Raw genomic sequence first — 21,057 nt, forward strand, 5'->3', positions numbered from 1 at the left:
CATTACTCAGCCATAAGAAAGAGTGAAATCCTGCCACTTGCAAGAGCATGGATGGACTTGGAGGGTATTATGCTAAGTGAAATAAGTCAGACAGAGAAAGACAAATACTGTATGATATCCCTTAATCTAAAAAATACAAATGAATATAATAAAAAAGAAACAGACTCACAGATATAGAGAACAAATTAGCAGTTACTAGTGAGGAGAGGGAAGTGGGGAGGGGCAACATGGGTGTAGGGGATTCAGAGGTACAAACTACTATGTATAAAATTAAGGACTTCCCTGGCGGTCCACTGGTTAGGACTCCACGCTCCCACTCCAGGGGGCGCAGGTTCGATCCCTGGTTGGGGAACTACAATCCTACATGTTATGCAGCACGGCCAAAAGATAAAAATAAAATAAAATTAGCTACAATGATATATTGTACAATAGAGGGAATACAGCCAATGTTTTATAATAACTATAAATGGAGCATAACCTTTAAAATTGTGAATCACTATATTGTACACTTGAAATTAAATAATATTGTACATCAACTACAGTACAATGAAAAAAATTATAGTACAATTTGGATATTGAATTGATAGAATTCACCAATTTTAGCTCTATTTAATGTAGAGTACTTAAAACACACACACACACTCACAAGGCAGTTATAATCCACTACCATGAAATAAGCCCATTTGAAGTGTATAGTGCAATTACTTTAGTATATTCGCAAAGCGGTACAACTATCATCACTATGATTCCAGAACATTTTTATCAAAACCCAAAAAGAAATTCCCGGCCCATTAGCAGTAACTGCTCATCTCTTCCCCCACCTCCATCCCCACTAAACCTAGGCCACCACTAATCAACTTTCTGTCTCTGTGGATCTGCCTATTCTGGACATTTCATATAAATGCAGTCATACGCTATGTGGCCTTTTGTGATTGGCTTCTTTCACTTAGCTTAATGTTTCAAGGGTCATCCATCTCACAGAACACATTAGAATTTCATTCCTTTTTAAGGCTGAATAATATTTCATTGCACTGGATACAAATTGTATTTATCCATTTATCAGTCGATGGACATTTATGTCATTTCTACTTCTTTGCTATTATGAGTCATGCTGCTGGGAATACTGCTGTGTGTGTTTTTGTGTGGAGGCACATTTACTGGGTCATTTGGTAACTCGATGGAACTGCCAAACTGTTTTCTACAGCATCTGTATCATGTTTCACTCCCACCAGCAGTGTACGAGGCTTCTAATTACTCCACATTCTCACCAACGCTTATCTGTCTTTTTGATTATGGCCATCCTAGTGGGTGTGAAGTATCTCATTGTAGTTTTGATTTGCATTTTCTTAATGAATAATAATACCGAGCATCTTTTAATGTGCTCGTTGGCCATTTGTATATCTTTGGGTAGAGATAGACTACTTTTAAAAGTCCTGAAGGTACTTGATGATAAAGGGAATGTAACAATGTGTTTACTGCATTTTGATGTTGGAATAGAAGAAAAAAAAATATGTATTTACACTCACTATTAAGACATTTTCTGAGCACCTATGATATTCCAGCTACCAGGAGGTACAGAGATAAGAAAAAAACCTACCGTCAATCATGAGAGGTGGCACGGATAAGATGTTGTAGTCAGGTTCCTGGCACTTTTATAAAGGTCTGCTTCTGACTTAACATATCATCCAGATGATTCATCTTCATCCCTGGCAGGGGCAGAAAGCCAATGAGACAAGGTCCCTGATCTCTAGTAGCTCACTGTCTAGTGGGGGAGACAAGCACAGAAAGACACCACTGCCATCCCATATGGTCAAGACAATGGCAGTTGTCTGTCCAAAGAGGCATGGGAGCACCGAGCAGGGAGCAGTTAATTCGGCCAAGCATCTAGGAAGGGTGCATAGGGGAGATGACATTTGAATTTGGTGTTAAAGGATGTCTAGAGGCTTGGCAGATGGAGAAAGCGGAACGGTGTTCTAGGCTGGACAAAGGCATGACAGCAGGGCTGATCGTGAGCAGAGGCGGAGGGTGCAAAGTCGAGATGGAAGGGAGCGAGGGCCGGGCTGTGTAGAGCCGCGCGAAGGAGCTTCTGTCTACACAGTGTAAATTTGGAGATGTTTTTAAAGCAGAAGAATGGTGTGATTGAATCTGAGGCTTAAGTGATCAGTGTGGGGCAGCCAGGTAAATGATTTAAGAGGTTGGCAAACTCTCTAAAGGGTCAAATAGTAAACATTTTTTGCCTTGCCAAAATATGATCTTCATCCCAGCTTCTCAGCTCCACTATTGTAGCGTGAACGCAGCCATAGACAATACTTACATGTATAAGCCTGGCTGTGTCCAAATACAGCTCATTTACAAAACAAGGCAGAGTCTATTTGTCTGGTTTACTGACTGCTAGATTAGGCCAAGGGAAGAATGAAAGCAAGTAGGCCCCTGACTATCCAGAAGTTCTCTTATTGGTGGTGAAAACCAAAACCAAAGGAGGGAAGTTTTTGTTTTAATAGATCTTTATTGGAGTATAATTGCTTCACAATACTGTGTTAGTTTCTGTTGCACAACAAAGAGAATCAGCCATATGCATACGCATCTCCCCATATCCCCTCCCTCTTGAGCCTCCCTCCCACCCTCCCTATCCCACCCCTCTAGGTGGTCACAAAGCACTGAGCTGATCTCCCTGTGCCATGTGGCTGCTTCCCACCAGCTATCTATTTTACATTCGGTAGTGTATACATGTCGACGCTACTCTCACTTCGCCCCAGCTTTGCTCTCCCACCCCATGTTCTCAAGTCCATCCTCTACATTTACCTCTTTATTCCTGCCCTCTAGCTAGGTTTATCAGTACCTTTTTTTTTTAGATTCCATATATATGTGTTAGCATACGGTATTTGTTTTTCTCTTTCTGACTTACTTCACTAGGTATGACAGTCTCTAGGTCCATCCACCTCACTACAAACAACTCAATTTCATTTCTTTTTATGGCTGAGTAATATTCCATTGTATATATGTACCACATCTTCTTTATTCATTCATCTGTTGATGGACATTTAGGTTGGTTCCTTGTCCTGGCTATTGTAAATAGTGTTGCAATGAACATTGGGGTGCATGTCTCTCTTTTTTCTTTTTTTTTGCGGTACGCAGGCCTCTCACTGCTATGGCCTCTCCCGTTGCAGGTCACAGGCTCCAGACGCGCAGGCTCAGCGGCCATGGCTCACGGGCCTAGCCGCTCCGCGGCATGTGGGATCTTCCCGGACCGGGGCATGAACCTGTGTCCCCTGCATTGGCAGGCGGACTCTCAACCACTGCACCACCAGGGAAGCCCTGCATGTCTCTTTTTGAATTATGGTTTTCTCAGGGTATATGCCCAGTAGTGGGATTGCTCAGTCATATGGTAGTTCTATTTTAAGTTTTTTAAGGAACTTCCATTCTGTTTTCCATAGTGGTTTTATCAATGTACATTCCCACCAACAGTGTAGGAGGGTTCCCTTTTCACCACACCCTTCCCAGCATTTACTGTTTCTAGCTTTTTTGATAATGGCCATTCTGACTGGCGTGAGGTGATACCTCACTGTAGTTTTGATGTGCATTTCTCTAATAATTACTGATGTTGAGCATCTTTTCATGTTCCTCTTGGCCATGTGTATGTCTTCCTTGGTGAAATGTCTACTTAGGTCTTCTGCCCGTTTTTTAACTGGATTGTTTGTTTTTTTGATATTGAGCTCCATGAGCTGTTTGTATGTTTTGGAGATTAATCCTTTGTCTGTTGTTTCATTTGCAAATATTTTCTCCAATTCTGAGTGTTGTCTTTTTGTCTTGTTTATGGTTTCCTTTGCTGTGCAAAAGCTTTTAAGTTTAATTAAGTCCCATTTGTTTATTTTTGTTTTTATTTCTGTTACCTAGGAGGTGGGTCAAAAAAGATCTTGCTGTGGTTTATGTCAAACAGTGTTCTTCCTCTGTTTCCCTCTAAAAGTTTTATAGTCTCTGGTCTTACATTTAAGTCTTTAATCCATTTGGAGTTTATTTTTGGTTATGATGTTAGGTGTTCTAATTTTATTCTTTTACATGTAGCTGTCCAGTTTTCCCAGCACCACTTATTGAACAGACTGTCTTTTCTCCATTGTATATGCTTACCTCCTTTGTCATAAATTAGTGGACCATAGATGGGTAGGTTTATCTCTGGGCATTCTATCCTGTACCATTGATCTATATTTCTGTGTTTGTGCCAGTACCATACTGTCTTGATTACTGTATCTTTGTGGTATAGTTTGAAGTCAGGGAGCCTGATTCCTCCAACTCCATTTTTCTTTCTTAAGATTGCTTTGGCTATTCGGGTCTTTTGTGTTTCCATATGAATTGTAAGATTTTTTCTTCTAATTCTGTGAAGAATGCCATTGGTACTTTGATAGGAATTGCACTGAATCTGTAGACTGCTTTGGGTAGTATAGTCATTTTCACAATATTGATTCTTCCAATCCAAGAACATGGTGTATATCTCCGACTGTTTATGTCATCTTTGATTTCTTTCATCAGCATTTTATAGTTTTCTGATTACAAGTCTTTCACCTCCTTAGGCAGGTTTATTCCTAGGTATTTTATTCTTTTTGTTGCAATAGTAAATGGGGGCTTCCCTGGTGGTGCAGTCGTTGAGAGTCCGCCTGCCGATGCAGGGGACACGGGTTCACGCCCTGGTTTGGGAAGATCCCACATGCCGCGGAGCGGCTGGGCCCGTGCACCATGGCCGCTGAGCCTACGTGTCCAGAGCCTGTGCTCCACAGCGGGAGAGGCCACAACAGTGAGAGGCCCGCGTACCGCAAAAAAAAAAAAAAAAAAAGTAAATGGAATTGTTTCCGTAATTTCTCTGTTTTTTTGTTGTTGGTGTATAGGAATGCCAGAGATTTCTGTGCATTAATTTTTGTATCCTGCAATCTTACCAAATTCATTGATTAGTTCTAGTAATTTTCTGGTGGCATCTTTAGGATTTTCTATGTATAGTAACATGTCATCGGCAAACAGTGACAGTTTTACTTCTTCTTTTCAATTTGTATTCCTTTCATTTCTTTTTCTTCTCTGATTGCTGTGGCTAGGACTTCCAAAACTATGTTGAATAAGAGTGGTGAGAGTGGACATCCTTTTCTTTTTCCTGATCCTAGTGGAAATGCTTTCAGTTTTTCACCATTGAGTATGATGCTTGCTGTGGGTTTGTCGTATATGGCCTTTATTATGTTGAGGTAGGTTCCCTCTATGCCCATTTTCTGGAGAGTTTTTATCATAAATGGGTGTTCAATTTTGTCAAAAGCTTTTTCTGCATCTATTGAGATGATCATATGGTTTTTATTCCTTAATTTGTTAATGTGGTGTTTCACATTGATTGATTTGCGTATATTGCAGGATCCTTGCATCCCTGGGATAAATCCCACTTGATCATCTTGTATGATCATTTTAATGTGCTGTTGGATTCTGTTTGCTAGTATTTTGTTCAGCATTTTTGCATCTATGTTCATCAGTGATATTGATCTACAATTTTCTTTTTTTGTGGTACCTTTTTCTGGTTTTGGTATCAGGGTGATGGTGGCTTCACAGAATGAATTTGGGAGTGTTTCTCCCTCTGCAATTTTTGGGAAGAGTTTGAGAAGGATTGGTGTTAGCTCTTCTCTAAATGTTTGATAGAATTCACCTGTGAAGTCATCTGGTCCTGGACTTTTGTTTGTTGGAAGATTTTAAATTTTGGTTTCAATTTCATTACTTGGGATAGGTCTGTTTATATTTTCTAATTCTTTCTGGTTCGGTCTTGGAAAATTGTGCCTTTCCAAGAATTTGTCAATTTCTTTGTGGTTGTCCATTTTATTGGCGTATAGTTGTTTGTAGTAGTCTCTTCTAATCCTTTGGATTTCTGCAGTGTCAGCTGTGATTTCTCCTTCTTCATTTCCAATTTTATTGATTTCAATCCTCTCCCTTTTTTTCCTTGATGAGTCTGGCTAAAGGTTTATGAATTTTGTTTATCTTCTCAAAGAACAAGCTTTTAGTTTTATTGATCTTTGCTATTGTTTTCTTCATTTCTATTTCATTTATTTGTGCTCTGATCTTTGATTTATTTCCTTCTACTGACTTTGGGTTTTCTTTGTTCTTCTTTCTCCACCTGTTTTAAGTGTAGGGTTAGATTGAGATTTTTCTTGTTTCTTGAGGTGAGACTGATTGCTATAAACTTCCCTCTTAGAACTGCTTTTGCTGCATCCCATAGGTTTTGGGTCTTCGTGTTTTCATTGTCATTTGTTTCTATGTATTTTTTTATTTCTTCTTTGATTTCTTCAGTGATCTCTTGGTTATTTAGTAGCGGACTGTTTAGCCTCCAGGTATTTGTGTTTTTTACAGTTGTTTCCTGTAATTGATTTCCAATCTCATAGCATTGTGGTCAGAAGAGATGCTTGATATGATTTCAATTTTCTTAAATTTTAAGAGGCTTGATTGTGACCCAAGATGTGATCTATCCTGGAGAATGTTCCATGTGCACTTGAGAAGAAAGTGTATTCTGCCACTTTTGGGTGGAATGTTCTATAAATACTAATTAGATGTATCTGGTCTACTGTGTCATGTAAAGCTTGTGTTTCCTTACTTACTTTCTGTTTGGATGATCTGTCCATTGGTGTAAGTGGGATGTTAAAGTCCCCTACTATTATTGTGTTACTGTCGATTTCTCCTTTCATGGCTGTTAGCATTTGCCTTATGTATTGAGGTGCTCCTATGTTGGGTGCTTATTTATAATTGTTATGTCTTCTTCTTGGATTGATCCTTTGATCATTGTGTAGTGTCCTTCCTTATCTCTTGTAACAGTCTTTATTTTAAAGTCTATTTTATCTGGTATAAGTATTGCTACTCCAGCTTTCTTTTGATTTCCATTTGCATGGAATATCTTTTTCCATCCCTTTACTTTCAGTCTGTATTGTCCCTAGGTCTGAAGTGGGTCTCTTGTAGACAGCATCTATATGGGTTTTGTTTTTGTATCCATTCAGCCAGTCTGTGTCTTTTGGTTTGGGCATTTAATCCATTTCCATTCAAGGTTATTATCAATATGTATGTTCCTATTACCATTTTCTTAATAGTTTTGGGTTTGTTTTTGTGGGTTTTTTTCTTCTCTTGTGTTTCCCACTGGTTTGGTGGTGCTAAATTCTCTCAGCTTTTGTCTGTCTGAAAAGCTTTTGACTTCTCCATCGAATCTGAATGAGATCCTTGCTGGGTAGAGTAATCTTGGTTGTAGGTTTTTCTCTTTCATCACTTTAAGTGTATCCTGCCACTCCCTTCTGGCCTGCAGAGTTTCCACTGAAAACTCAGCTGATAACATTATGGGGATTCCTCTGCATGTTATTTTTTGGTTTTCCACAAGGGAAGTTTTAGTTGAGGCAGATGCTACCTTCAGAGTGCCAGAAGAGTCATGTCCTCAACATGGGCTGGGCTGGAGAGTGGAACTCTGCTTCCCAGCTTCATCCAACCCTCAGCCAGCATTTTATACGAGGCAAGGCAGAACTCCGAGGCTCTGCCAAAGCACACCATTCCTTCAGGCCACTGGAGTTCTCTGCCAGCCCCTGTGTTAGCCACATGGGAGATATGGAGCCTAAATCAGGCACCATCCTGCCAAGGAACCACAGTCCGGGAAGAAGGAGCCTGGATAACAAGGTAGAAAGTCCTGGCAAAGCATAACTTGGTCTGGGACAGGAAGGCTTGATTCAAGGTCATTTAAAGAATTTGTTCAGGGCACCCCCTGGAACCCAGAGGTGGGATGCACAGGCGGTCCTGGACCAGAGCCGGGAGCTGCACAGTTGGAAGCAGGTGCCTGTTTATTTCAGTGTCTGCTGCAGGCTTTGCAAGCCGGCTTTCTACCTTGATGTGTGGAGGGCTCATCCATAAGCCTAGGGTGGAGACACAGAGAAAGTTTGTAAGTGGCCCTAAAACAATACGCAGGCTTTTCAAAAGTCCGTTTAAAAGGCTCGGCCTGCTGATGAAAACTGTCAAGCTTCTTTGCTCTTGGCCGGGATTAAGTCAACCTAGGCAGTAGCACTGGAATCGCACACTCACCAGCTTCTCTGATTGGCTGCTGGTGACATAATAGAAGTTCAGGAAGGTGATTGGCGGGCCAGGCGCGGCTGCTGAGCCGTGAACCTAAAAAAGGAACAGAATGGCGGGGGGAGGGAGCCACCAACCAACACATTTTAAAGCATCGGGTTCCTGTTTTAAATAATAAAGATGGTGTTCAAGATAGTGATAGTCCCTAAGGTGTACCTGGGTTCCTTTGTGTTGCTTCTGCCTCCCCCGTCCCAGGTGTCTCACTCTCTCTCTCCCTGGAGACTTGCAGGCAAGTGCCGACAGGTCCCCCTCCACTGCCAGTCCCCCTCTCTCTGCCCAAACCTGCTCTCTGCAGCCCGGAGGCGGGCAGCCCAGGCCGGCTGAGCCCCCGGGGCTTTCCCTGCTCCAGCATCCATGCTGGCAGCATCTCGAGCTGTGCCCTGGTGCTGGGGCAGGCAGCCTCCTTGACAAATTCTCCAACAGAGCAAAGCCACAGCGGGAGCAATGAACATGACGAGAAGCACGAACGTGTCGGCCTAGCCGGGAGAGGACTGTTTTCTTTAACACAACAGGGGCTGGGGCCGGGCTCACCTGGGGAGTCACTGCACATCCTCTGGCCTTAGCAGGCGACCAGAGAAGAGAACGCAGGCAAAACAGCCGGTGGCCTCAAGGGACAGTATGTGGGGAATTTTAGAAAGGCTCTGGGTTTGCAGAAGGGAACAGCACAACGTGGCAGGGAAGCCACTGAGGTTGGGATTCTACCCCTGATGTGCTGCAAACTTGCTGTGTGATTTTTGGGCTCTTCTCTGAGTCTCTGTTACCTCCCCTGTGGGATGCAGGATACAAACCAATCATCTCCAGGCCTTTTCCATCTCAGGCTTATGGAACACTGGTGCTCCAGGGGCAAAACGAGGTGTTCCCACACCAAGAGTATTAACAATGCCTGGTGTTTATTAACCTTCCTACCACGGGGCAGGTGCTGTGCCGGGGGCTTTCCAGACACTAATGCTAGTCTGCAGAATAATCCTGCCAAGTGGGTATCGTCTCCATTTTAGAAGAGGAAGCAGGTTCCAAGAGACCGACTAACCTGTCCACCGTCCCACAGCTAATACTCTTAATTTGAACCCAGGTCTTTCTGACTGCAAAGTCCCCCAAATATAATTATTTTTTTCCTCTTTGATTTGCTAAAAAAAAAAAAAGCTAATGACTAGTAATTGGTCAATTTTAAGTTTTTCTCCCAATATTTTTCTTTCATGACGACCATCAAATAGTAGCAGAACACCCAAACCTCTTGGAAAATGAATACTGGAAATGAAATGAATGTTCTGGAGACTCTTGGAAACTGGATCCTGAGGAAACCTGTCTGGAGCCTCAGCGGCTCGCCTCCTTCATGAACCAGTCCGCTTGAGGCACGTCAGTGTGCAAGTTTAATCAAGCAGAACATTTCTGACCCAACTAGATGCTAAGTACATCAACATATTCTCAGCTAAATCATGGTTCGTATGAGACATAGAAGCACAGGTGTTTCATCATCTTCTGCAAAGGAAGCTGGCTTCCAGGTGCTCTGCGGCCGAAACAGGTTTGCGCACCCTGGTTCTGACTCCACGAAGATGCAATTTACGGGCAGGAAAGCTTCCTGGACGAATAGAGTGAGGGAGAGCTCTCTCAGCACCTTAGAAAACCCAGCCCTGCGAGGTGTCTGCTTCTCTTCCCTGGGAGTCAGAAGATGTCCTTTCCCTTTAAATGTGCACCTGGAAAGTTCTCTATCAAACCAGACTGACACAGGCAGGCCCTCCACCCTGCCAACAAGAGCAGTCACTGAGATCCAGGATGGCTGTTGACTAGCTGGCGGGGTTAGCACAGATGGACTAGCTGGACCACGGACAGAAGGGGGGCACTTGCCATGAAGGGACCACACTCCACAGGCCCAGGGGGTGGAGCCCGCGATCTCCTGACTCCCACAGCTGCCCTCGGACCTCACCTCTCTCCCTCTGAGGCTCAGGCCACGAGCCAGAACACTGTTCCTCTTGCTGACCTCCGACATTCGAGGCAGGCCTTGGAGCCCTGCTCACCAGCCCCCCCAGGGTCACATTCCCTGCTGCTGTCCTGGCGATTTCTGACATCTACGTGCACAACTCACCCTTCAACTATGTTTCTCAGGACAGCATTGCTGTTTCGGGAAGGTGGCCAGGGTATAATCGTTCTGCAGTCCCATTTCCACTATGTAAACTGCTACAAATTTTAAGAGACGTGTGTGCTGAGAAGTCTTAAAATAAAGTCAAACCACTGTGCTGGTGCAGGAATCTTAGTACAGATCCAGACTTTTTACTGCACTCCTACTGAAAGCGAGGTGTTACGAAGCATATTATCCCACTGGATCCTAAAGGTAAGCATTTGAACTTTTACTTTTGTATTTGTAGTTAATCTAGCTCTAAAAAGGGTTTGGGCATCTCTAAAAAAGCAGTTGTGCTGCTACTATGTGATGTCAGGATTAATATCACTACAGTTTTACAGATTGAAAAAAAAAAACCCTGACGGGACTTCCCTGGTGGTCCAGTGGGTAGGATTCCGCACTCCCAAGGCAGGGGGCCCGGGTTCGATCCTTGGTAGGGGAACTAGATCCCGCATGCCACAACTAAGAGTCAGCATGCCGCAACTAAGAATCCAAATGCCACAACTAAATATCCCACATGCAGCAATTAAGTCCCGACACAGCCAAATTAATTAATTAATCAATCAATTAATGAAAAAAAACAAACCCTGAAACTTAGAATAAATGTGGTCCCCAAGGCTACATAGTAATTGGTATAATGGAAGCTTGAACTTAAATCTAAGAGGTATAGTGAGAAGAACAGAGTGCAAAATGGGAATATTAACATCCACCTGGCAGGGTTATTGTAGGAAAATGATACAATTTACGTGAAGGGGAGGCGAGCACAGCAATGTTGCCTTCCTTCCCCTCCATCTTCAGATTCTCAGCTCTTTCCATTATACCACTCTGCCTCCTCTTCACCGCAGTTCATCAGAGAGGATATTATACATCAGCTTTACAATGGATAAAATACTACCACCGTCATTTACTTTGAGCTTCATGCCAACCCTTGCAAAGTAGGCATTATCCCCATTTTCCAGACGAGGAAACCCAACTTCTTAGAGGATGAATGACCTCCTGGGGCTTCTCAGGTGACAAGCAGCAGGGTTGGGATTGGAACCCCAGTCTAACGACCCCCAGAGGTCACACCTTTCCCGTTAAACCACGCACTTTCTGAGTCAATTATTAAGCTTCTAACAGCAATAAGCATAGAAGGAATATGTATTTCCTTTAGATAAGTTAATACTATGTGGAAATATCATTTGGGAATTCGAAAGTAGAAACGCTTTCTCTTCTGTGAGTAAAAAGGAAAGAGAAACTGAGAAGAGTGTTCGCTACAAAATCGTACGTACGTACGTAATCGTGTAAAATAATCATGTAGTTTAAGGTTCACACGCAAACCTGATGGAAACATAAAAATATATATAGGGCTTCCCTGGTGGCGCAGTGGTTGAGAGTCCGCCTGCCGATGCGGGGGACGCGGGTTCGTGCCCCGGTCCGAGAGGATCCCACGTTCCGCGGAGCGGCTGGGCCTGTGAGCCGTGGCCGCTGAGCCTGTGCGTCCGGAGCCTGTGCTCTGCAACGGGAGAGGCAACAGCGGTAAGGGGCCCGCGTACCGCAAAAAAAAAAAAAAAAATATATATATATATATATATAAATAAAGCATAAAAATATTCTGATAGAAACATCATAAAATATGCTTATTGCATATTTTAAAAATACATGTATTTTACATTTATAAATGAGTTAAACATTTGTAAAACTTTCATTCTTTTGTTGGAAGAAAATCTGTTTCTTTTGTCTTGAATAAAGATATCTGGGAAACATATGTTTGTTGTTCTAGTTAAATAAAACCACTGAGAGCTCTACATTTGTGGTGGCTGTGGCTGTACTCTTAATAAAAATAATGAAAATATTGCCCAAGCCCCTCCCTGACCTGCTGACTTGGAAATAGGTCACCTCCCAGTGAATTCACAGTTATGTGCTTCGATTAGCATCGGATTCTGGAAGAGCTCCAAAATTTGAAAACCAAACTGCTTTCAGCATCTGGTCCTCCCAAAAAGGAAACCTTAAAATTATCTTTGAGTTATGAAGGATGCATAATAAGGTTATGTTAAACAACTAGAGTATAGTTACAAAAGAAAAACTGAAATGGAATCTCCTGTACCAGGGATGGAATCAAGTCTAAATAAATATTTAAATCACAATGTAAATGCATTTGATGAAAATTTTCAATCAAGGTTTTTGGACTAAAGCATATATTGGAACCTTACTCATTTGGTTTCAATTAAGTTTTCAATATAAAAATATGTAATTGGCCAAGGAACAGGGCGTCAAAACCTCAGATCCCACAGGGCCAGGCAGGTAATATAAACCAGAGTTTGGAGAGATGAGTTCCCCCACCTGCAAAATGAGAATAATAAAAATATATGTCTCACAGCACTGTTATGAGGCTTAAGTTAGATAATGCCCGTGAAAAAGGATTCAGAGACATGTATATAGCTGTTAAGACTCTGCACAAAGTGGCCATTGTGTTTGTATAATCTTTCCCCAACTGCTTTCTTTGAATGACATCACAAAGTCCTAAGAAGCTACTCTTTGTTTTACACACCCTCGACACACCCACAATCTTTCTTCTTTCCCATCCGTGATGAAGCTGATACAATGGCACAGGAACATCTAAAAGAGGGAAGTCAAACAAAGTGGGATGTTCCTGCTTCATCATTCTCCTCAACAAACTTTTGTGAGAGCTTCCATGGGCAAGGCATGGGTGACTAGAAGAAATGAAGAGAGTTCTTACCAGTCATCCCATGAAGAGAGAACAGTCTTCATCGCACTTCAGAAAGAAACCAGGGTACAGACTGTGTGTAAAGGTCCAGGGGAGCACTACCCAGGGAAGACATCATGGGAGCCACAATTTTAAACTGTACAGTGGCACATTAAAACAAAAAAAGTAGGGACTTCCCTGGCGGTCCAGTGGTTAAGACTTCACCTTCCAATGTAGGGGGTGTGGGTTCAATCCCTGGTCGGGGAGCTAAGATCCCACATGCCTCATGGCCAAAAAACCAAAACAGAAAACAGAAGCAATATTGTAACAAATTCAATAAAGACTTTTAAAATGGTCCATATCAAGAAAAAAAAAATCTTAAAAAGTAAAAAGGAACAGGTGAAATTAGTATTAACACTTATTAATGATATATTTAGCCAAGGTATCCAAAATATTATCATCACAATATACAATCAATATTAAAAATTATTCATGAGCCATCCTACATTCTTTTTTTTCATGCTAGGTCTTCGAAATCTGGCATAAATTCTACACTCACATCACATCTCACTTTGGAGCAGTCATACGTCAAGGGCTCTATGGCCACGTGTCTAGTGGCCACCATGCTGGGCTGCACAGGTCTGTGGGATCTTTAGAGAAAAGGGCTTAAAAAAAGTGTTAACATATAAACAGCCAATATTTGAATGTTTGTTCTATATTACAGGGGCTCTGAGGTGTTATAGCTGAAAAGATCTGGAAGAGAGTTGTTCCAGACAACTGAAAAGGAAAGAAACTGTTCTGAAAAGAGTTGTTGCCTTGGAACACAGACCTGGCTGCCGTGCTCCAATCTGGGAGTACTCCGCAAGACCACCCGGCCCCAGAGCTTCCCTGGAGGACCAGCGGAGGCCACTATTGAAGCTGCATCCCAGCCCAGCTTCTCCCTCAGCCTGCCCTCGCTTTCTTCCAGGGGCTGTTCCTCTACCACTCCCTGATAAACCTCCTGCAGGCCGATCCCCTTCTCAGAGTCTGTTTCCCAGGGAACCCCCCTAGGAGTTACATCCTCAGTGCTACATCATCCTTCTCGAGGGAAGTGACTCTATCAACAGACTGAGACTTTCGTCTGCCATAGTTGCCCAAGGACATGGAGGTCTGTGGGCCTTTTGCAGGATGATTAGCTACATCTCTGCAGCAAACGAGGAAAATACGTCATCACTGCAAATTCCCTCTTAGAAGTCCCTCCAGTCTCAGGAATCGTACTTGCTTCTCCAATTTCTATAAGACATTGAGAAACTTGCACTCAGTATGCGACTGTGGTAAGACTGGATTTCATCAGACGTCACAATGGGCCCCCCGTTTTGGCACTGCTGCCTCACATGTGAGGTGTGTAGATACTCAGGTCAAAAGTCCCAGCAGCTCTTCGAAGTGCACCACTGGCTCTGGGGCAGGCTGAGGAGTCCTACTCTCCAGCAGAGGGCTGGAAGCAATGTACCCAGGCATTTCTTGGCATTGCACTGGAGGGCCACCAAACAGAGTAGGACCTCCTCTGAGCTGTCCCTGTGTCCTAAAGTCTAGCTTGGCTTAGAGATGAGAGGCAGCCCTGGTTTGAGACCCTAAAACTAAACTCTAAATTCTCAGGCAAAAGAAATTAAAGCCCTACTTGCTGTTTCCTGTCAACTCCTTAACTCCTACCATTCCTATGAGGCCATCTCAAGGGACTTCTCCATAAGACCTTTCTTCTGTTTATTTTTAAAAGCTTTATTGAGATATAATTCACATACCATACAATTCACTGTTTAATATACTTAAACCACTGAATTTAAGTACAATTCAATGGTTCTTAGTGTATCCACAGAGCTGTGCAACTGTAACTACGATCAGTTTTAGAACATTTTCAATAACCCAAAAAGAAACCCCTCATCTCTTAGCTGTCATTCCCAAGCCCCCTCCATTACCCACCTCCGGCCTCAGGTAACCACTCACCTACCTTCTCTATACATTGGTCTATTCTGGGTATTCAATAGACACTGAGTCATACAATATGGGGTCTTTTGCGTGTGGCTTCTTTCGCTGAGTGTAATGTGCTCAAGGGGCATCCCACACTGCAGCATGTGTCAGCACTTCATTCTTTCCTATTGCTGAATAATATTCCGTTGTAAGGGGTATACCACATTTTCTTCATCCATTCATCATCATGGACACTGGGATGTTTCCACTTCTTGGCTAGTGTGGATCACGGTGCTGTGAGTATTTACATACACGTTTTTGTTTGGGCATCTGTGATCATTTCTCTTGGGTGTGTAGCTTAACGTGGGGTTGTTGGATGATGTGGTAACTGTTTAACCATTTGAGGAAGTGCAAGATGGTTTTCCACAACAGCTGCACCCTCCCTCAATTCCCACAAGCAGTGGCTGAGGGCTCTGATTCTCCACATCTTCACCAATGCTTGCCATTTTCTGTTTTTTTGATTAGGGCCACCCTAGTGGGTGTAAAGTGGTAGCTCATTGTGGTTTGATTTGCATTTTCCTGATGACTAATGGTGTCGAGCATCTTTTCATGTGCTTATTGGCTGTTTATCTTCTTTGGAAAAATGTCTATTCAGATCCTTTGCCCATTTTAAAATATGGTTGTCTTCTTATTATTGAATTAAATAGTTCTTTATATATCCTAGGTACAAGGACCTTCTCCAATATATGATTTGCAAATATTTTCTCCCATTCTGTGGGCTGTCTTTTCACTTTCTTGATGGTGTCCGTTGAAGCACAAAAGTTTAAAATTTTGATGATGTCTAGTATATTTTTCTCTTTTGTTGCTTGCGCTTTTGGTGTTCTAAGAAACCGTTGACTACTTCAAAGTTATGATTTACTCATGTTTTCTTCTAAGAGTTATATATTTTTAGCTGTTACACTTAGGCTTTGATCCATTTGAGTTAATTTTGGTATGGTGTGAGGTAAGGGTTCAGCTTTTTTGACCCTCCCAATTGAATGTGACCTTTCCCACTTAGTCAGTCAGGATAGGCTAGGTTATGTTGCAGTAACAAGTATTTCCCAAATCTCAGAGGCTACAACCACAAATGTTTGTTTTCCACTCATGCTACGAGTGCATCGTGGGTCAGCTGTGGCTCTGCTCCACGTTTTCTTCACTCTGCGACCCAGACTGTTGGCGTTGCCTCTCCCTGGAACACTGCCAGTCCTATGGCAGGGGGAAACAAGACAGGATAGACTCTGGGCTGACACCTTAAGTTTCTGTCCAGAAGTGACATGTGTCTCTTCCATTCTCACTTCATTGGTCAAAACAAGTCATAAGGCTAAATCTGATATCTATGGGGAAAGAAAATTAATCCTCCCGTAGGGCAGGCACTCCAAGGAGGAAACACTGATCATTCAGGGGAACAGGAATACAAGTTAACACTTCCTCACTATCCCCTGTATGACTTGATGCCTTGTTCTCCTGGTTTTCCTTCCGAACTCAGCATGCCAGAACCTGAATTTATCACCGTCCTCATCACCCCAAAATCTGCTCCTCGTCCTGGACCCCTGACTTGGGAGACAGCACCCCATCCTCCTGGTTGCCCCAGCCAGAACCTTGACGCCACCTTCTCCATGTTCAACCATCAAGCTGTACTGAGACTGCTTCCTGAACATCAGTTGAAGTTGTCTCTCTGGGTCCATTCTTGGTGATTGTGCCCTAGACCACCACTGTCTCTCCACTGGATGATCAGAGTCCTGTCCCTTCAAATCCATTCTCCATGTTGAGGCCATAATCATTTCCATAAAATGAAAATCGTTTTCTACTCTCCAGCTCAAAATCCCTGCTGGCTCTTCATTGCTCTGGGGGTAAGGATTAATACACTAACAGGCCTTGTAAGACCTTTCATGATCTGCCTTCAGTCATCTCTCCAGCCTCACTTCTGTACGGTATCAGCCCGGCATTTTATTGCTCTTGCTCTAACTTTAGTTCCCTAAATGCACGGTGATGACTTCACTCAGGGCTTTTATCCCCATGTGTGCGATACTGTTCCTCCTCTTCTGGGTAAATCGTACTTGTTCTTAAAGTACTAGGCTGGGCATCACTTGCTCCTTCCTTCAGACTAGGCGATCACTAAGTGATGGGAAGATGGTTTAGCTAAGAGGCTAAAAGGAAGGGCTCTGGAACCCGACGCCCCAGTTTTGAATCCTGGCTGTCATCTACGAGCTGTGAAACAGTGTGCAGGGTATAGCTTCCCTGGGCCTCCATTTCCTCAGGCATAAAATAGGGGATAATAAGAGTCCCTATTACATAAGGCTGTGGGGAGGATTAAATGAATAAACACAGAGAGAATGCTGAGAATAGCGCCTGACACACTGGGAGGACTCAAACAATACTTGCCTTTACTTTTATGTATCTTCATAGCAGCCTATAGTGACCCCTATAATTCAGCATTTATCAGACAAACATAATTCACAATTTACTGACCTGACTACTTTTCTGCATTGTAAGATCCTTAGAGTTGGGACAATGTCTTATTCATTATCAGTGCTCCAGTTGACATGTAGTTAGCATTTATTAAGTACTAAGTCAATTAATCCATGAACTTCTCTTCATGGCATTGATCCCTTCTCATCTTGTATTATGATATGAGGATGAACTCTGTCCTCCCTACTTGCTAATCTTACGGAGGGCGGGATCCCATCTCCCCCCAGCCCCACATCGCTAAGCAACATTGAATTACTACCAGTTGAATTCAATTCTCTTGAGAGCCTTTAGCCTTTTCCTGCTTTTCCACCTGCTACAGTCCCTGATGTATAATACTTCCATGTAACCCATGGTAACCTGGAATTCCAGGGAAAGACTTTCTTTTGTCTGTAGCCCAAACATTATAGTTGGTCAGTCATATAGGAAGGGGTTGAGGGTAATGAAACTCAAGTTAGAGTTAGGAGCTACATTTAGGTGGGGTGTCCTGTAATTTCTGAAAAGAATATGAGCCTGGAGATTTTGTTCTTCTTGATCTCATAAAAGCTACTGAAACCCTAGGTGCTGTTACAATTGACCTACCTGCTGGGTGGGTAGAAGAGCAGGCTGAAGTAAAAGGGGGATTAAGTGGGATGTAAAAGCTGCATGTTTTAGTCCAGGCTGTCAGCAAATACATGTGGCCTTGGAAGTTGCAACCTGTCTGGGACCTCCTTATCCCACCGGGACAGTGAGGGAGGGTAAACGGTCTCTAGGCTCCCCAGCGAGTCTGATATTTCATGCATCATCTCTCCAGAAGGAGCTCATTCTAGGAAGGAATGTTTTTATCATTCCACTTGATCTCAGAAGAAACAGAAATAGTGTAGGAGAAACTAAACCAGATGACTTTAGTCCCAAGGCTAGTGATGGCTGAAAATAATCACAGGAGAGATCATCTGGATGAACTTGGAGAGAATTACCCACCTCTTGCAGGCAAGGGCCAAAGTGGGGTGTGATGCTGAACAGCAAGTGAACTTCTGAGTCGGACAGACCCAAATGCAAACCCCAGCCTTGCCACGTACTAGCTGTGGGGTGGTGGGCCCGCTATGGAACCTCTTTAACCCTGAGTTTCCTTGGTTGTAAAAAAAAAAAACAGGAATCATATGGATGCTGTTGAAGCAGGGTAAGGATTAAAGGAAGCGGTTTATGTATGACCCCTGGTGTTCACAGGCCTTTGGCAACTGTTGGGTCATTTCCCTGTTCCGTTCCATCCTCCATTAATTTAAAGGACTTGCACACTCACTGGTACCTGTGCCACTGGACCCACTTGCTCCTCAGCACAGGTTGCCAGTGGGCACTTCTGTGGGTTAGATGAGCTCGGGAACTTTTTGGTCAGGACCACACAGAGTGCCTGGGTCGACGAGCATCTTCTCTTAGTCAGATACAGTGAGTCTGATCAAATTCACACTCCTGCTTCTTTCCGTTCACTGAGGGTGTTTTGGTAGTTAGGGGGGGTCCTGGAGGGCAGGGCTCAGCGGGGAGACACGGGGCCACACAGTACCTCAGTGGAGCAGGAATCCATGATTCAGCTGGAGCTGCAACCCAGGACTGGCCGTGGAGACACCTTAGGAACGACAGGATTACCTCTTACTTGTAAGGAGTTCTGCTCACGTGACAGAGTATAGAAGGCCTCTCAACACGCGGCTCTCCCGACGCTCACCTGGGGATCGTGTGGGCACACGCAGTGTGCAGGGGCAGCCCTCCAGTGCCGCACTGCCTTGTACTTGTACCCTTGCCATTTTTTCTCCCATCCCCCAAAGACTGCTCCTGCTGCAACCACATGAGCAAGCTCAGCCATCGCCTCCCTCAGGGAGGCCCAATGTCTCCCGGCTGCTCTGGGGCAGAGCTCACCTGGGATTTGCTCATGAGTCTTGGGTCACCAAGTCCCAAACTTTTTCCAAGGTTGCCCGGCTGAGAAAGAGACATGTTATGACCAGAAGCCATGACTCAGTTCTAGGGGACGCTGCTTTGGGAATCAGGCTTTGCATTAGACAGTTGTGAATTCTCAGAGTGTTTTAAGGAATTCTAGCCAGATATCAGGGAGATTTCTTTATTTAGGCTTTATTTAGTTAACTAGTCATTTTTATAGGGCAGAGAGTAAAAGCTTCCCCAAAAGTCAAGTATTAGTCAAATGGAAGCAACATGAATGATAACAGCTACCGTTGACCGTGTACCTTCTGTGTGCCCAGCTGTGGATAAGCACAGTGGTTACGGGCGCCTAGACTGGATTCAGACTATTCAAACGTGTGTGTGGATCTTGGCTCTACCGCTTAACTAGCTGTGTGACGTTGGGTAAATTATTTAACCTCTCTGAGCCTCAGTTTCCTCATTTGTAGGATAGTAATAGTACCGACCTTATAGGATTGCAGTGAGGGTAAATGAGTTAATGCAAGAAACAGTCTTTAGCACAGTAAGCATTATCAAATTCTCACTACTCAACATGCAAAACTTGGAACATGTTCAACAGTGAAAGTTAATAAAAGACTAGAACGACCCAATAAAGACAGGACCACTAAGGATGCAGGTCCTGCAGGAGGGAAGATTGGGTCACCCCAGTAGGACAGTAGAAACACGGAACAGGTGATGAAAGAAAGATGCTGGACGTGTCTGCTGTGACACCCTGACCAGTTCAGAAAAATTAGATGGGTGTATTTTCTTCCTTGCTTGATAACGTGTAGTACACACACTCACTCACTGACTGGCTCATATGTTTTTTGTTGTTTTTTTTTGCGGTACATGGGCCTCTCACTGTTGTGGCCTCTCCCGCTGTGGAGCACAGGCTCCGGACGCGCAGGTCCAGCGGCCATGGCTCACGGACCCAGCCGCTCCGCAGCATGTGGGATTCTCCCAGACCGGGGCACGACCCCGTGTCCCCTGTATCAGCAGGCGGACTCTCAACCACGGCACCACCAGGGAAGCCCTCGTATGTATTTTTAACCCCCTTTATTCTCCTCTATTATTTTCTGTAAGAAGCGGTGGTGAACTTCACAGGTTAGTTTCTAGGTTACACGACAGTCAGGTGAGACTGTGATTGCAAGAGGAATTAGCATCACCCAGAGACGGATATAATGTTCTTTTCTGCCAGAAAGCAAGAGCATTTTCTTTTGTACCAAGGATAGTCCCTGGTGTCGGTGGAGCTGGGGGTGCTGCTGTTACCGTGGGAAGGTCACATATGGATTAAATGGTGTGCACGGATGCCCTGTCACTGGAGTGGACGTGGCAGTTTTTATCTGGAAGGACCCAGACACACGCCTATTCTTTACACTCCACTCTGGAATGTAAACTACCTTTCTCAGGCTTTCTTACCTGGTGACTTCCTATCAGGTTTTGCCAGTTGGAGACGGTGGCAGGAGGTCGGAGGGTGAGGGAAGAGTGAAGTTCCCCGGTTTGCCTCCAATATTCGTGGTCCCCTGTGGCCTCTGGGCAGGGGTGAGACCACTTTAGCAGCTCCCGCAGTGGCAGGGGCATTGGGCCGATTATCCAATGCTGCAAAACAAGCCTCCCCCAAACTTAGCAACTTCTAACAATAATCATTTTGTGATTCCCCCTCAGAGTTCTGGGAGCTTGATTGGTGGTCCTGGCTTGGGGTCTCATGCTTGGCCGCGGCCACTCACTCACTTGCCTGGCGGCTGGTGCTGTAGGCCAGAGCAGTTATACGTCCTCT

The 21,057-nt window shown here is 43.9% G+C and overlaps 1 protein-coding gene across 20 annotated transcripts in view; it reads right to left on the bottom strand.

Annotated features, from left to right (window-relative positions):
- The window catches only part of VGLL4 (vestigial like family member 4), a 277,108-nt gene that overhangs the window by 186,889 nt on the left and 69,162 nt on the right, over positions 1 to 21,057 (bottom strand). For 5 of the 20 annotated variants that reach the window (XM_029242485.1, XM_029242488.1, XM_029242486.1 and 2 more), the window contains exon 1: positions 1,598 to 2,573. The exons of 13 other annotated variants lie outside the window; for them this stretch is intronic. Coding sequence is in view for 2 of the 7 variants with exons in the window: in XM_029242479.1 (XP_029098312.1) it covers positions 7,723 to 7,895 (173 nt within the window). In the remaining 5 variants the exon portion in view is untranslated. Of the gene's footprint in view, positions 1 to 1,597; positions 2,574 to 7,241; positions 7,896 to 15,622; positions 16,098 to 18,894; positions 18,958 to 21,057 lie in introns of those variants that run through there. 2 more of the 20 variants (XM_029242481.1, XM_029242479.1) reach the window with 2 other exon arrangements.

Source organism: Monodon monoceros, unplaced genomic scaffold (assembly GCF_005190385.1).
Source record: "Monodon monoceros isolate NGI ecotype Baffin Bay Population unplaced genomic scaffold, NGI_Narwhal_1 Super_Scaffold_3, whole genome shotgun sequence".
NCBI lineage: Eukaryota > Metazoa > Chordata > Mammalia > Artiodactyla > Monodontidae > Monodon > Monodon monoceros.